We start from the raw sequence: 15,000 nt of genomic DNA, 5'->3' as shown, positions 1-15,000 counted from the left end.
TTTCAGTTGATACTGAGTGTTCTTGGCTTGTTTACAAGCACATTTTTATACTTTACTCTCAGGTAATCGCAATAATCCGTCATTGGTCTCTATATTTCCTTACCATTCTGGGATTTTATTTAAATATTGATTGCTTTCATATTTACCTGTCAAAAGTATTGAGTTCTTATCACTTACCTACATTACTTCTTTGAAACTAGTTACTGTCTCTAGATTTACAGAACTACAGAATTGGCCCAGAATGACCTCCCCGGACCTAACCTTCAATTTATTTTGGAAAATAAATAACTAATTTTCTAATGGAAGAAATAATTTATCAGTTTTGCCTTTTACCCAATAAGGAGTTAATGCCCTCCTCACCTGTAGGAGGTAGGCGTGTTCTTCGCAGGACTCTCCTTCAGCTGACGGTTCCTGTCGGGTTTCAAGTCCTTCCTGGGCAAGTCTATGGTGGACAGGTCCCTCCCCAGCTGCGTCTCCGTCGCGAATACGCTGCCACAAGCCATACCTGCCGAAGGGGAATGGTTTTATTTGGATTATTATTATTATTGTTGTTGTTGTTGTTATTATTATTATTGTTATTATTATTGTTATTATTTTTATTATTATTATTATTATTATTATTATTATTATTATTATTATTATTATTATTATTAGCCAAGCTACAACTCTAGTTGGAAAAGCAAGATGCTATAAGAACAAGGGCTCCAAACAGGAAAAAATAGGCCCGTGAGGTAAGGAAATAGATAAACGATATTATTATTATTATTATTATTATTAGCCAAGCTACAACCCTAGTTGGAAAAGCAAGATGCCATAAGCTCAAGGGCTTCAAGAGGGAAAAATAGCCCAGTGAGGAAAGGATATAAGGAAATAAATAAATGATGAGAATAAATTAACAATAAATCATTCTAAAAACAGTAACAACGTCAAAACAGATATGTCCTATACAAACCATTAACAACGTCAAAAACAGATATGTCATATATAAACTATAGAAAGACTCATGTCAGAAAAGTAAAAAGTTGAGTAAAAATAGGAGTAATGTAGTGTGGTTTTGGCCACAATTTTATTTATATGAAGGTAAATTTTTCTTGTTATGGTTTTAAAGTTAACATAGTACAATGATTTCTTAATTTTTTTATTTTATTTTCTGGTATACTGATGCAGAAGTTAATCCTTGTGGATTTTGCAAATGGAGAGTTGGAGAGACTATGTATAGTCCATTTCTTTTAGCGATGCATATTCTAACCAATCAGCGATCCGGAAACTTTTCCGAGCTAAAAGGGCACCGCCGCGAGTCGGTGCAAATATGCATCGCTAAAAGAAATGGACTATAGTGAGGCTTGCATTTCTCCTATTTATTGAAGGTGTTTCTTCCGAATTTCTTATATCGTTAATTTTGGGGTAAAATAATTTTTCTGGTAGTTGTTATTCGGAAGAAATAACCTTAGGGTATAATGTTTAAACCTGCCACATTGAATACAGGGATTGCTATGTTTGGGTCTTGCACTAATACAGATTGTGTATAGAAAATAAACAAATCTGTTTTGAATGTTTAAAGGTCGCTCATGAATGTCAGGGGCACGGGACAGTGATATTGCCCTATCGAGCAGTACAATGCCTTAGAAACTGACCATATATACTTATAATCAGCCCCATGCACCCCCCCCCCCTCTCCACCCAAGCTAGGACCAAGGAGGGCCAGGCAATGGCTGCTGAGGCCTCAGCAGATAAACCTATAGGCTCCCCCAAACCCTCAATCCTTAGCTCACAAAGATGGTGAGGTTGCAACGACCAAAGAAGCTAACGAATTTTAGCGGGACTCGAACCCCAGTCTGGCGTTCACCAGTCAGGGACGTTACCATATATGGTGTTTGCCATATCAGAGAACAAAATGTTTTCTAGGTATTTTTTATTGTTATATAAGGGGAACCTAGATAGAAAACCACTGTAGTAATGTATTTTAGAGCCTATGTTTTTTTCTAGTGTGGTGAAAATACTCACTGAATTTATAGTTAAAATGACAATTAAGATAAGAAAAGACCACTATTCCGTATAACCATCCAGTGCTGGACTTCGGAGAGATATGTACTCCAGTCCTCCAGCCAGAAAATATTCTTTCACTTATTTTTTATTGTAAGATTTTCGTATGGTTATAGTTGGGAAAATACAATGATTCTGAAAGTATAAGTAAATGAGTCTGAGTAGCAAGTGAGTATTATACATAAGTCGTTTATGAAGTTTAGAACTCACTTGTGCTTTGAGAATATCACGAGAGTGTGTTTACGTAACATACACAAAGCCTTATCTGCATTGCTGTGATAAGCGCAGACCCACTCGTTGTTTTTCCTTGTGCTTTATGGACCAGGAAGAGATAAGATATGATAAAAAAAAAAAGGTTCTGGGAAATTGTCTTTGTTCTCGCTAGAGTCGTTTGCTCTGACCTAGTCACACGGTGGACGAGATATTTCGTTGAATTTCTTAATAATTTTCGTTTCCATTGTTCTAACGAACTTTAGTCCGCGCATGCGCAGCGTTCACTGGCTATTGTGTTGTAAACTTGAGAGAGAGAGAGAGAGAGAGAGAGAGAGAGAGAGAGAGAGAGAGAGAGAGAATCTTGCTGCACGCACACACACACAGAATCTTGCTGCACGCACAACACAAGAGAGAGAGAGAGAGAATCTTGCTGCACACACACACACACACACACAGAGAGAGAGAGAGAGAGAGAGAGAGAGAGAATCTTGCTCCCTACACAAACACACAGAGAGAGAGAGAGAGAGAGAGAGAGAGAGAGAGAGAGAGAGAGAGAGAGAGAGAATCATTTGTTTGCTGCAGAGTGAATCTTTAGCTGCAGAGAGAGAATCTTGCTGCACACACACACACACAGAGAGAGAGAGAGAGAGAGAGAGAAAGAGAGAGAGAGAGAGAGAGAGAGAGAGAGAGAGAGAAAGCGCGCTATGCAACCAGTTGAAACAAAGGCAACACGCCACCTTCGCCGCTAAGACTCAGTCTATTCCAACCCTTTACTCACCCACCCAACTGCTCCCTCCCACTTTCCTCGTCTATCCCAAACAACCTTTCTGTCTCAACACCAGCTCTTCCTTTTCTCTTCTTCTTCCCTCAGACCGTTTTCTTATTCCATCCCCCACCCATCCCATCCCCATCTCCGTAACACACACCTTTCTCTACCTTCAGTGTAGAAAAAAAGTCACCTCTCTCTCTCTCTCTCTCTCTCTCTCTCTCTCTCTCTCTCTCTCTCTCTCTCTCTCTCCTCTCGGGGCATCAGCCTCTACCTCACCATAAAGGCGAGAATCCCTTGTGTGTGTTTTAACGTTCCAAAGTATGCAAGGTCGTATGCGAAGGCTTCTCCATTACAAACAAGGTCCTTAGAGAGGTAGAGAGAGACCTTGGTTGTAAAGACGTGAGAGAGAGAGAGAGAGAGAGAGAGAGAGAGAGAGAGAGAGTAAAGTAGGCCAATCAACACCTTATTTTATACGACCTTCTGGAAAGATAAGAAATGTATTATAAAAAAAAAAACTTTAGACAGAAAATGGTTGCTATGTGATCTAGACCGTTATGCGGTAGACTAGAGAGAGAGAGAGAGAGAGAGAGAGAGAGAGAGAGAGAGAGAGAGAGAGATTCTTTGCTCTACAGCAATGTAATGTTAGAGAGAGAGAGAGAGAGAGAGAGAGAGAGAGAGAGATTCTTTGTTCTACAGCAATGTAATGTTGAGAGAGAGAGAGAGAGAGCTTGCTCTACATCAGTGTAATGTTGAGAGAGAGAGAGAGAGAGAGAGAGAGAGAGAGAGAGAGAGAGAGAGATATTCTTTGCTCTACAGCAATGTAATGTTTAGAGAGAGAGAGAGAGAGAGAGGTCTACATTGTAATGTTATGGAGATGGGATTCATTACATATTTGGGTTTTAGACGAAATAGAGAAAGAGGATACCCATAACCGAGGAAGGAATGACAATCACGTGACCTAGACTCATAGCCAGGAAAAAGAAAGAAGTTTGATAGCCTACCGGTAGGCCTGTTCTACGCTCCGGCACACTATTGTATAGTATTTCTCTTCCTCTTGTTTTTGTTTTTTTTATTTTTATAGTTTATATATGAAAGATTTATTTTAATGTTACTGTCCTTAAGATATTCTATTTTAATTGTTCATTACTTCTCTTGTAGTTTATTTGTATTCCGTGTTTCCTTTTTTCATTGGGCTATTTTCCCTGTTGGAGGCCTTGGGTTTATTGCATGCTGCTTTTCTAACTAGCTAACTATCTTAGATAATCATCATCATCTCTTACGCCTATTGACGGAATTATGGTTGTATTTCTGTATCAACGATTGAAGAAGTAACCACCCTCAACTGTGAACTAGAAGTCTTAGTTCAACATTGAAGGGATGTGTGTTGTAAAGACTTGCACTATCTTATTTTCTAGAGATGGTTTGGAATTTCAATCTCAAAATAGCTTTCTGAGAAATTGGAGTCTTGTAAAATACTTTGAGCAGATGTGCTATGGTAGATAGAAATAGCCCAAGTGTTCCAATAGGGAAAATAGACCAGCAAGGAAAGGAAATAAATTAACTGATATCTCAAGATTGGTAACAGCATTAAATTAGACTTCATGTAGAAACTATGAAGACAGACTTATGTTATCTTGTGCAACATAAAAACATTGGCTGCAAGTTTGAATTCTTCAAGTACCATCGATTCAACTGGTCACAGCTGGAATAAAGCTTCTAGAACACTGGGTAGTACTGAACCTTATGGTGAAGGCAAGGCTGTTAGAATTAACTGCATATTTATTACTACTTACAATCAGAGAAGGTCTGAATGCTAGGGATGATCAGAATAATGAAAAATCTTCTCCAACATGCTTAAAGAACTAACCGAACGACGGTGCTAGAGCTTAGTGTCTAGATCAGGAATAGGTAATTTAATAGACCGCATGTTCTTGTCCAACAAATTGAGATGAGAGTCGGCAGCTGAAGACCAGACAGGAGAACAATACTCGAAACAAGGCAGAATGAAAGAATTAAAACGATTTTCAGAACAGATTGATTACCAATAAGACTTTTTTTTCGTGCAGTTGAAGAAGAAACAAACAATGTGTTTTTCTAAAGTAAATTTGAAATCAAGAATCACTCATTGAATTTTAAGTTACTGTGAGTTTTGTTAGGGTTCAACTTCATGTCCCATAACTTACACCATTTTAGCCTCATGGTAACGTCCTTGCCTGGTGATCGCCAGACTGGGGTTAGAGTCCCGCTCAAACTCGGCTCCTTTGATCGCTGCAACCTCACCATCCGTGTGAGCTAAGGATGTGGGGTTTGATTAAGCCTATAGGTCCTTCTGAGTAATCAGCAGCCATTGCCTGGCCCTCCCTGGTCTTAGCTTTGGAGAGGGGGCTTGGGTACTGATCATATGTATATATGGTCAGTCTCTAGGGCATTGTCAAGCTTGATAGGTTAATGTCACTGTTCCTTGCCTCTGCCATTCATGATGGACATATAAAACCTTAATGAAAATGGATCCAATAAGTCCAGATTGACATTCTGTAGATGGAACTGATGAAAAGAGTGTAGCATCATCTGCATATGCGACGGCCATGTTTTCTAGGCCAATCAGCATGTGTGTATATAGTTAGAAAAACAATAGGCCAAGAATACTCCCCTTAGGAACACCAGCATACACACACACACACACACACACACACATATTATATATATATATATATATATAAACCAAAGTTTACTTCCGTGGTAACTTGTCGAACCCGTCTTTCATAGCAACATTCCCTCATGGTTTACGGAACGAGCAGAACTGCCCCTTCTCTTCTCACATCTCCCTCCCCATTCTCCCTCGCTCTATGTGGGAAAAAGGGGGTGGGGTGGGGGGGGCATGTCCAGCCGGCGTGCATGCCAATGCCCCCTCTTGCCTTCGTACCCCGTTATAACCTCTCATCTGTCTTACCTCCCCCCCCTACCTAGTCAAACCACCCACAAAGACACACCCACCTTGAGGCAACAGGTACCCGAATACCTACCTACTTGTGTCTTGTAATGTTTTTCCAGGTACTGTGCTTCTCTGGTGACGTTATGCGTTTAGAGGGTGAATTTGAAAGAAACGTTTTATTGTAATGTTTAGGGGGGGGGGGTGAATTTGAAAGAAACGTTTTATTGCAATGTTTAGGGGGGTGAATTTGAAAGAAACGTTTTATTGTAATGTTTAGGGGGGTGATTTTAAAAGAAACGTGTTTTGTAATGGTTAGGGGGTGAATTTGAAAGAAACGTTTTTTGTAGTGTTTAGGGGTTAATTTGAAAGAAACGTTTTTTTTGTAATGTTTAGGGGGTGAATTTGAAAGACGTTTTTTGTAATGTTTAGGGGGTGGATTTGAAAGAAACGTTTTTTGTAATGTTTAGGGGGTGAATATGAAAGAAATGTTTTTTGTAATGGTTAGGGGGTGAATTTGAAAGAAACGTTTTTTATAATGTTTAGGGGGGTGAATTTGAAAGACGTTTTTTGTAATGTTTAGGGGGTGAATTTGAAAGAAACGTTTTATTGCAATGTTTAGGGGGGTGAATTTGAAAGAAACGTTTTATTGTAATGTTTAGGGGGGTGATTTTAAAAGAAACGTGTTTTGTAATGGTTTAGGGGGTGAATTTGAAAGAAACTTTTTTTTTGTAGTGTTTAGGGGTTAATTTGAAAGAAATGTTTTTTTTGTAATGTTTAGGGGGTGAATTTGAAATAAACGTTTTTATAATGTTTAGGGGGTGAATTTGAAAGACGTTTTTTGTAATGTTTAGGGGGTGAATTTGAAAGAAACGTTTTATTGTAATGGTTAGGGGGTGAATTTGAAAGAAACGTTTTTTGTAATGTTTAGGGGGGTGAATTTGAAAGAAACATTTTATTGTAATATTTAGGGGGTGAATTTGAAAGAAACGTTTGTTGTAATGTTTATGGGGTGAAGTTGAAAGAAACGTTTTTTGTAATGTTTAGGGGGTGAAGTTGAAAGAAACGTTTTTTGTAATGTTTAGGGGGTGAATTTGAAAGAAACGTTTTTTGTAATGTTTATGGGGTGAAGTTGAAAGAAACGTTTTTTGTAATGTTTAGGGGGTGAATTTGAAAGAAACGTTTTTTGTAATGTTTAGGGGGTGAAGTTGAAAGAAACGTTTTTTGTAATGTTTAGGGGGTCAATTTGAAAGAAACGTTTTTTGTAATGTTTAGGGGGTGAAGTTGAAAGAAACGTTTTAATGTAATGTTTAGGGGGGTGAATTTGAAAGAAATGTTTTATTGTAATGTTTAGGGGGTCAATTTGAAAGAAACGTTTTTTTGTAATGTTTAGGGGGTGAATTTGAAAGAAATGTTTTATTGTAATGTTTAGGGGGTGAATTTGAAAGAAATGTTTTATTGTAATGTTTAGGGGGTGAATTTGAAAGAAACGTTTTATTGTAATGTTTAGGGGGTGAAATTGAAAGAAATGTTTTATTGTAATGTTTAGGGGGTGAATTTGAAAGAAACGTTTTATTGTAATGTTTAGGGGGTGAAATTGAAAGAAATGTTTTATTGTAATGTTTAGGGGGTGAATTTGAAAGAAACGTTTTTTGTAATGTTTATGGGGTGAAGTTGAAAGAAACGTTTTTTGTAATGTTTAGGGGGTGAATTTGAAAGAAACGTTTTTTGTAATGTTTAGGGGGTGAAGTTGAAAGAAACGTTTTTTGTAATGTTTAGGGGGTCAATTTGAAAGAAACGTTTTTTGTAATGTTTAGGGGGTGAAGTTGAAAGAAACGTTTTAATGTAATGTTTAGGGGGGTGAATTTGAAAGAAATGTTTTATTGTAATGTTTAGGGGGTCAATTTGAAAGAAACGTTTTTTTGTAATGTTTAGGGGGGTGAATTTGAAAGAAATGTTTTATTGTAATGTTTAGGGGGTGAATTTGAAAGAAATGTTTTATTGTAATGTTTAGGGGGTGAATTTGAAAGAAACGTTTTTTGTAATGTTTATGGGGTGAATTTGAAAGAAACGTTTTTTGTAATGTTTAGGGGGTGAAGTTGAAAGAAACGTTTTTTGTAATGTTTAGGGGGTGAATTTGAAAGAAACGTTTTTTGTAATGTTTATGGGGTGAAGTTGAAAGAAACGTTTTTTGTAATGTTTAGGGGGTCAATTTGAAAGAAACGTTTTTTGTAATGTTTAGGGGGTAAAGTTGAAAGAAACGTTTTTTTAATGTTTAGGGGGTCAATTTGAAAGAAACGTTTTTTGTAATGTTTAGGGGGTGAATTTGAAAGAAACGTTTTTTGTAATGTTTAGGGGGTGAAGTTGAAAGAAACGTTTTTTTGTAATGTTTATGGGGTGAATTTGAAAGAAACGTTTTTTGTAATGGTTAGGGGGTGAATTTGAAAGAAACGTTTTTGTAATGTTTAGGGGGGGGGTGAATTTGAAAGACTTTTTTGTAATGTTTAGGGGGTGAATTTGAAAGAAACGATTGTTGTAATGTTTAGGGGGTGAATGTGAAAGAAACGTTTAATTGTAATGGTTAGAGGGGGGGATTTGAAAGAAACGTTTTTTGTAAGGTTTTTAGGGGGTGAATTTGAAAGAAACGTTTTTCAATGTTTAGGGGGTGAAGTTGAAAGAAACGTTTTTTTAATGTTTAGGGGGTCAATTTGAAAGAAACGTTTTTTGTAATGTTTAGGAGGTCAATTTGAAAGAAACGTTTTTTGTAATGTTTAGGGGGTGAAGTTGAAAGAAACGTTTTAATGTAATGTTTAGGGGGGTGAATTTGAAAGAAATGTTTTATTGTAATGTTTAGGGGGTCAATTTGAAAGAAACGTTTTTTTGTAATGTTTAGGGGGTGAATTTGAAAGAAATGTTTTATTGTAATGTTTAGGGGGTGAATTTGAAAGAAATGTTTTATTGTAATGTTTAGGGGGTGAATTTGAAAGAAACGTTTTATTGTAATGTTTAGGGGGTGAAATTGAAAGAAATGTTTTATTGTAATGTTTAGGGGGTGAATTTGAAAGAAACGTTTTATTGTAATGTTTAGGGGGTGAAATTGAAAGAAATGTTTTATTGTAATGTTTAGGGGGTGAATTTGAAAGAAACGTTTTATTGTAATGTTTAGGGGGTGAAATTGAAAGAAATGTTTTATTGTAATGTTTAGGGGGTGAATTTGAAAGAAACGTTTTATTGTAATGTTTAGGGGGTGAAATTGAAAGAAATGTTTTATTGTAATGTTTAGGGGGTGAATTTGAAAGAAACGTTTTATTGTAATGTTTAGGGGGTGAAATTGAAAGAAATGTTTTATTGTAATGTTTAGGGGGTGAATTTGAAAGAAATATTTTATTGTAATGTTTAGGGGGTGAATTTGAAAAAAAGTTTTTTTTCTAATGTTTAAGGGGAAAGGGATTATTATTATTATTATTATTATTATTATTATTATTATTATTATTATTATTATTATTATTATTATTAATCTAATGTGTTGACACATGAGTGGAAATTAACTAAGCAATCGAACCGAGTTAGGCGTAATAGATAAATATAATTATGATGTACGTTTGTACATGTTTGAGTGACGTATTTTAAGGACACACACACACACACACACACACGCACATATATATATATATATATATATTGTGTGTCAGATGAGAGTATATGTATATTTACAGTTTTCGTTGTATTGCTAAAAATGAAAACGATTTTGAATTTTCTTTCAACATGTACAAGAGCATATTTAAACCAACCACTATTTGTACATATGGAAAATTTAATTTATGAATTTAAGGATATTTCAAGGGAAAGATAAAGAAGTCATTTGGTATAGAGCGGATTCATAGTGCTACACTTACTCGATGGATTTTGTATGTTTGTTTGTTCTTTTTGCTCTGCCGGTTTTAGGAGATTTGAGAGAGAGAGAGAGAGAGAGAGAGAGAGAGAGAGAAAGCTAGCGCTTACGGGTGAGAGAAAGACGAGTCAAGGAAGTGGAAGGAACTATGGCTTGCCTCCACCTCACCTTACACCCAACAGCCGTCGCCTCCTCCTCCTCCTCCCCCTCTTCCTCCTCCTCCTCCTCTTCCTCCTCCTCCTCCTCCTCCTCCCAAGCGTGTGGGTTCCGATTCCAGACTACATTTTTTGTTTTAATCTCTAGACACTACAGTAATCTTGCCTAGCACATGGTATGCGCTCCTCTCTCTCTCTCTCTCTCTCTCTCTCTCTCTCTCCAGGCGTTACCTCTCATTTTCTGTGCCCTATCTGCCGTTTCTCTCTCCTTTATTCGCTTCACCTTAAATGATTTATTCTCTTATTATATATTTCCCCTTTCACTCTTATGTGCCTCTCATTTATTATATATATATATTATATATATACACTATGGTGAAGATGGGTTGATTTCAATTCTAAGTACAAAAAAAAAAACCCTGAATTCGACAGGTATAAATACAGAAGAATTGTCACTTTTATATATATATATATATATATATCTTACTTATAACTGTAATCGAACAGTTTAACACGTTTCTTCAAAAAGGCCCATAAAGGAAACAAAGGAAAAATAAATAAATCACTATATTTCGACCAATAAACATTGGCCCTCTTCAGGATGCAGAGTTCCAATGTTTATTGCTCGAAATATAGTGATTTATTTATATTTAATTTGTTTCTTTTATGGGCCTTTTTGAAAACACACACACACACACACACACACACATATATATATATATATATATATACACACCAGATGTTCTAGTTTCTCAATATATATGATTTTCTCTCAATACATGTGACTTTCACTCGCTATATATACCTATTTTCTCTTTTTATTTGCTTCTTTTTCTCTCATATATGCCTCATTTCCTGGAATTTCACGTCCTTTTAAAAGCGTTGCGTGTTTCTGCAATCGGGTGACCCACTTTTCATTTCTTGTGCCAATAAGGGCGTGTTGCCATTGTGCTTCTTCTTGTTTTTTTTTTTTTTTTTTGTAGTTGTTTTCCCGAATAATGATGTCTGGGATTCTATTTTCATTGGTAAGAAAAATAATTTTGATTGGTTTGAAATTTTAAGTGTTGGTTGTTGTTATGTATTTATTTATTTTCTTCTTCTTCTTCTTCTCCTTCTTCTTCTTCTTTATTCCTATTCTTCTTATTCTTCTAATTTCCATTCTTCTTATTCTTCTAATTTCCATTCTTCTTATTCTTATCATTAACTTATTATAAACTTGACCTAGCACCTGAAATTGACTAAGTCATGGATGTTCGTCTGCAAGTCCCTGTACTTGAGTAAGCCTCGGGACTTTAGTCAAGAAGTCCCTGAATCTACGTCACGATATTTGCATTGGAAGCCCCTGAACCTAAGTCATGGTTCTTATACTGGAAACCCCTGAATAAGTTACAAGACTTGGTCTAGAAGTCCCTCAACTGACTAAGTCACTTGACTTTGTCTGGAAGGCCCCCCAAACCTGAGTAAGTCACGTGACTGACTGGAACCTAAGTCAGTAGACTTATTCAGGGAGCCCTTGAACCTAAGTCACTAGACTTTTTCTGGAAACCCAGGACTAACTCAAGGGACGTTGTATGGAAGTCCCCAAACTTGACTAAGTCATGTGACTTCTTAAGCCCTTGAGCCTGTCTTAAGTGATTGATTGATTTAAAGTTTTCAGGCATCCTGACATCTAAGGTCATTGACGCCGACTGTCTAAGAGAGGGGGCTTTGTCTGGAAGCCCATGAACTCGATCGAGTCATTGGAATTTTGTCTGGAAGGTTCTGGCCTTGACTAGATCATGTTTTTTTTTTTTTGGGGGGGGGGGGGCGAGATTCCATGAATTTTTTTTTTGGGGGGGGGTGGGCGAGATTCCATGAATTTAACTAAGTTATTGAATTTTCTCTGGAAATCCATTAACCTGGCTAAGCTATGGAACTAATCTGGAAGTATTTAACCCTGAGTAAATCAGTACTTTTTCTGGAAGGCCTGAATTTTGATAACTCTTGGTACTTTGTTGTGAGTCCTAGAAATTGTCCTGTGATTTTCTGGAAGCCTCTTAATCTGGCTATCTCACAGAACTTAGTCTGGAAGCCCCGAAACATAAGTCACAGGACCTTTTCAGGGAGCTCCTGAACTTGAAGAACTCGTGGGACTTTGCGTGGAAGTTCCTGACTTTGCGTGTAAGTTCCCTTCTTTGCATCGAAGTTCCTGACTTTCGTGGAAGTTCCTGACTTTCGTGGAAGTTCCTGACTTTCGTGGAAGTTCCTGACTTTAAGTGGAAGTTCCTGACTTTACCTCGAAGTTCCCTACTTTGCGTGGAAGTTCCTGACTTTACCTCGAAGTTCCCTACTTTGCGTGGAAGTTCCTGACTTTACCTCGAAGTTCCCTACTTTACGTGGAATTTCCTGACTTTGCGTGGAAGTTTCCTACTTTGCATCGAAGTTCCTGACTTTGAATGAAAGTGACTTTCGTGGAAGTTCCTGACTTTGAGTGGAAGTTCCTGACTTTGCCTCGAAGTTCCATACTTTGCGTGGAAGTTCCCTACTTTGCGTGGAATTTCCTGACTTTGCGTGGAAGTTCCCTACTTTGCGTGGAAGTTCCATACTTTGCGTGGAAGTTCCTGACTTTACGTGAAAGTTCCCTACTTTGCGTGGAAGTTCCCTGCTTTGAGTGGGGGTTCCCTACTTTGCATATAAGTTCCTGACTTTACGTGAAAGTTCCCTACTTTGCGTGGAAGTCCCTGACTTTGCGTGGAAGTTCCCTACATTGCGTGGAAGTTCCTTGCTTTGAGTGGGGGTTCCCTACTTTGTATATAAGTTCCTGACTTTACGTGAAAGTTCCCTACTTTGCGTGGAAGTCCCTGACTTTGCGTGGAAGTTCCCTACTTTGCGTGGAAGTCCCTGACTTTACGTGAAAGTTCCCTACTTTGCGTGGAAGTCCCTGACTTTACGTGAAAGTTCCCTACTTTGCGTGGAAGTTCCTGACTTTCGTGGAAGTTCCCTACTTTGTGTGGAAGTTCCCTACTTTGTGTGGAAGTTCCCGACTTTGCGTGGAAGTTCCCTACATTGCGTGGAAGTTCCCTACTTTGCGTGGAAGTTCCTTGCTTTGAGTGGGGGTTCCCTACTTTGTATATAAGTTCCTGACTTTACGTGAAAGTTCCCTACTTTGCGTGGAAGTTCCTTGCTTTGAGTGGGGGTTCCCTACTTTGCATCGAAGTTCCTGACTTTCGTGGAAGTTCCTGACTTTCGTGGAAGTTCCCTACTTTGTGTGGAAGTTCCCTACTTTGTGTGGAAGTTCCCGACTTTGCGTGGAAGTTCCCTACATTGCGTGGAAGTTCCCTACTTTGCGTGGAAGTTCCTTGCTTTGAGTGGGGGTTCCCTACTTTGTATATAAGTTCCTGACTTTACGTGAAAGTTCCCTACTTTGCGTGGAAGTCCCTGACTTTGCGTGGAAGTTCCCTACTTTGTGTGGAAGTTCCCTACTTTGTGTGGAAGTTCCCGACTTTGCGTGGAAGTTCCCTACTTTGCATGGAAGTTTTTGACTTTGAGTGGAAGTTCCTGACTTTGAGTGGAAGTTCCTGTCTTTGCATGGAAGTTCCTGACTTTGCATGGAAGTTCCCTACTTTGCGTGGAAGTTCCCTACTTTGCGTGGAAGTTCCCTACTTTGCGTGGAAGTTCCCTACTTTGTGTGGAAATTCCCTACTTTGTGTGGAAGTTCCCGACTTTGCGTAGAAAATTCTCGACTTTGCGTGGAAGTTCCCTACTTTGCTTGGAAGTTCCCTACTTTGCGTGGAAATTCCCTACTTTGTGCGGAAATTCCCTACTTAGTGTGGAAGTTCCCGACTTTGCGTAGAAAATTCTCGACTTTGCGTGGAAGTTCCCTACTTTGCTTGGAAGTTCCCTACTTTGCGTGGAAATTCCCTACTTTGTGTGGAAGTTCCCGACTTTGCGTAGAAAATTCTCGACTTTGCGTGGATGTTCCCTATTTTGTGTGGAAGTTCCCTACTCTGCGTGGAAGTTCCTGACTTTGCATGGAAGTTCCAGACTTTGCGTGGAAGTTCCTTACTTTGCGTTGAAGTTCCTGACTTTGCGTGGAAGTTCCCTACTTTGCGTAAAAGTTCCAGACTTTGCGTGGAAGTTCCATACTTTGCGTTGAAGTTCCTGACTTTGCGTGGAAGTTCCCTACTTTGCGTAAAAGTTCCAGACTTTGCGTGGAAGTTCCTTACTTTGCGTTGAAGTTCCTAACTTTGCGTGGAAGTTCCAGACTTTGCGTGGAAGTTCCTTACTTTGCGTTGAAGTTCCTGACTTTGCGTGGAAGTTCCCTACTTTGCGTAAAAGTTCCAGACTTTGCGTGGAAGTTCCTTACTTTGCGTTGAAGTTCCTGACTTTGCGTGGAAGTTCCCTACTTTGCGTAAAAGTTCCAGACTTTGCGTGGAAGTTCCTTACTTTGCGTTGAAGTTCCTGACTTTGCGTGGAATGTCCCCACTTTGCGTGGAATTTCTCTACTTTGCGTGGAAGTTCCTACTTTGCATGGAAGTTCCTGACTTTGCGTGAAAGTTTCCTACTTTCCGTGGAAGTTCCCCACTTTGTATGGAATTTCCCTACATTGCGTGGAAGTTCCCTTCTTTGCGTGGAAATTCCTGACTTTGAGTGGAATTTCTCTACTCGGCGATGAAGTTCCATACTTTGCGTGGAAGTTCCTGACTTTGCGTTAAAGTTCCCTACTTTGTGTGGAAGTTCCTGACTTTGTGTGGAATTCCCGACTTCTCATAACTGGTAGGACTACTGGGAACACAATTTTTTACCAACCCTCTAAACTAAGTTTTAGAGAAAATTGGTGTTTTGAATATTTTATCATCCAAAACATATAAAATTTAATCAAGCATAAAAATCAAAGTTTTGACAGAGTTAAGACGTAATGTGGCCAGTAAATGGTGTACCGGTGCATCCCACCTGATAGATCAGAGATAAGGTGTTCCAAAGGTGAAGAGACACCGAGATAAGCATTTTCAAGGCTCCG

The 15,000-nt window shown here is 38.4% G+C and overlaps 1 protein-coding gene and 1 long non-coding RNA gene across 3 annotated transcripts in view; one reads left to right on the top strand and one right to left on the bottom strand.

Moving 5' to 3' along the window:
* LOC137658828 (uncharacterized) overlaps nt 1-15,000 on the top strand; it is a 142,533-nt gene that overhangs the window by 25,013 nt on the left and 102,520 nt on the right. The gene's annotated exons all lie outside the window — the stretch shown is intronic.
* LOC137658827 (protein enabled homolog) overlaps nt 1-15,000 on the bottom strand; it is a 118,148-nt gene that overhangs the window by 29,019 nt on the left and 74,129 nt on the right. For both annotated transcript variants that reach the window (XM_068393903.1, XM_068393902.1), the window contains one exon: nt 361-505. In XM_068393903.1, the coding sequence (XP_068250004.1) occupies nt 361-503 (143 nt within the window). In that variant the 5' untranslated portion in view covers nt 504-505. The remainder of the gene's footprint in view (nt 1-360; nt 506-15,000) is intronic.

This window comes from Palaemon carinicauda, chromosome 19, assembly GCF_036898095.1.
Source record: "Palaemon carinicauda isolate YSFRI2023 chromosome 19, ASM3689809v2, whole genome shotgun sequence".
Lineage (NCBI taxonomy): Eukaryota > Metazoa > Arthropoda > Malacostraca > Decapoda > Palaemonidae > Palaemon > Palaemon carinicauda.
Note: the sequence above shows the minus strand (reverse complement) of the source record. Positions and strands in the feature narration are given on the sequence as shown.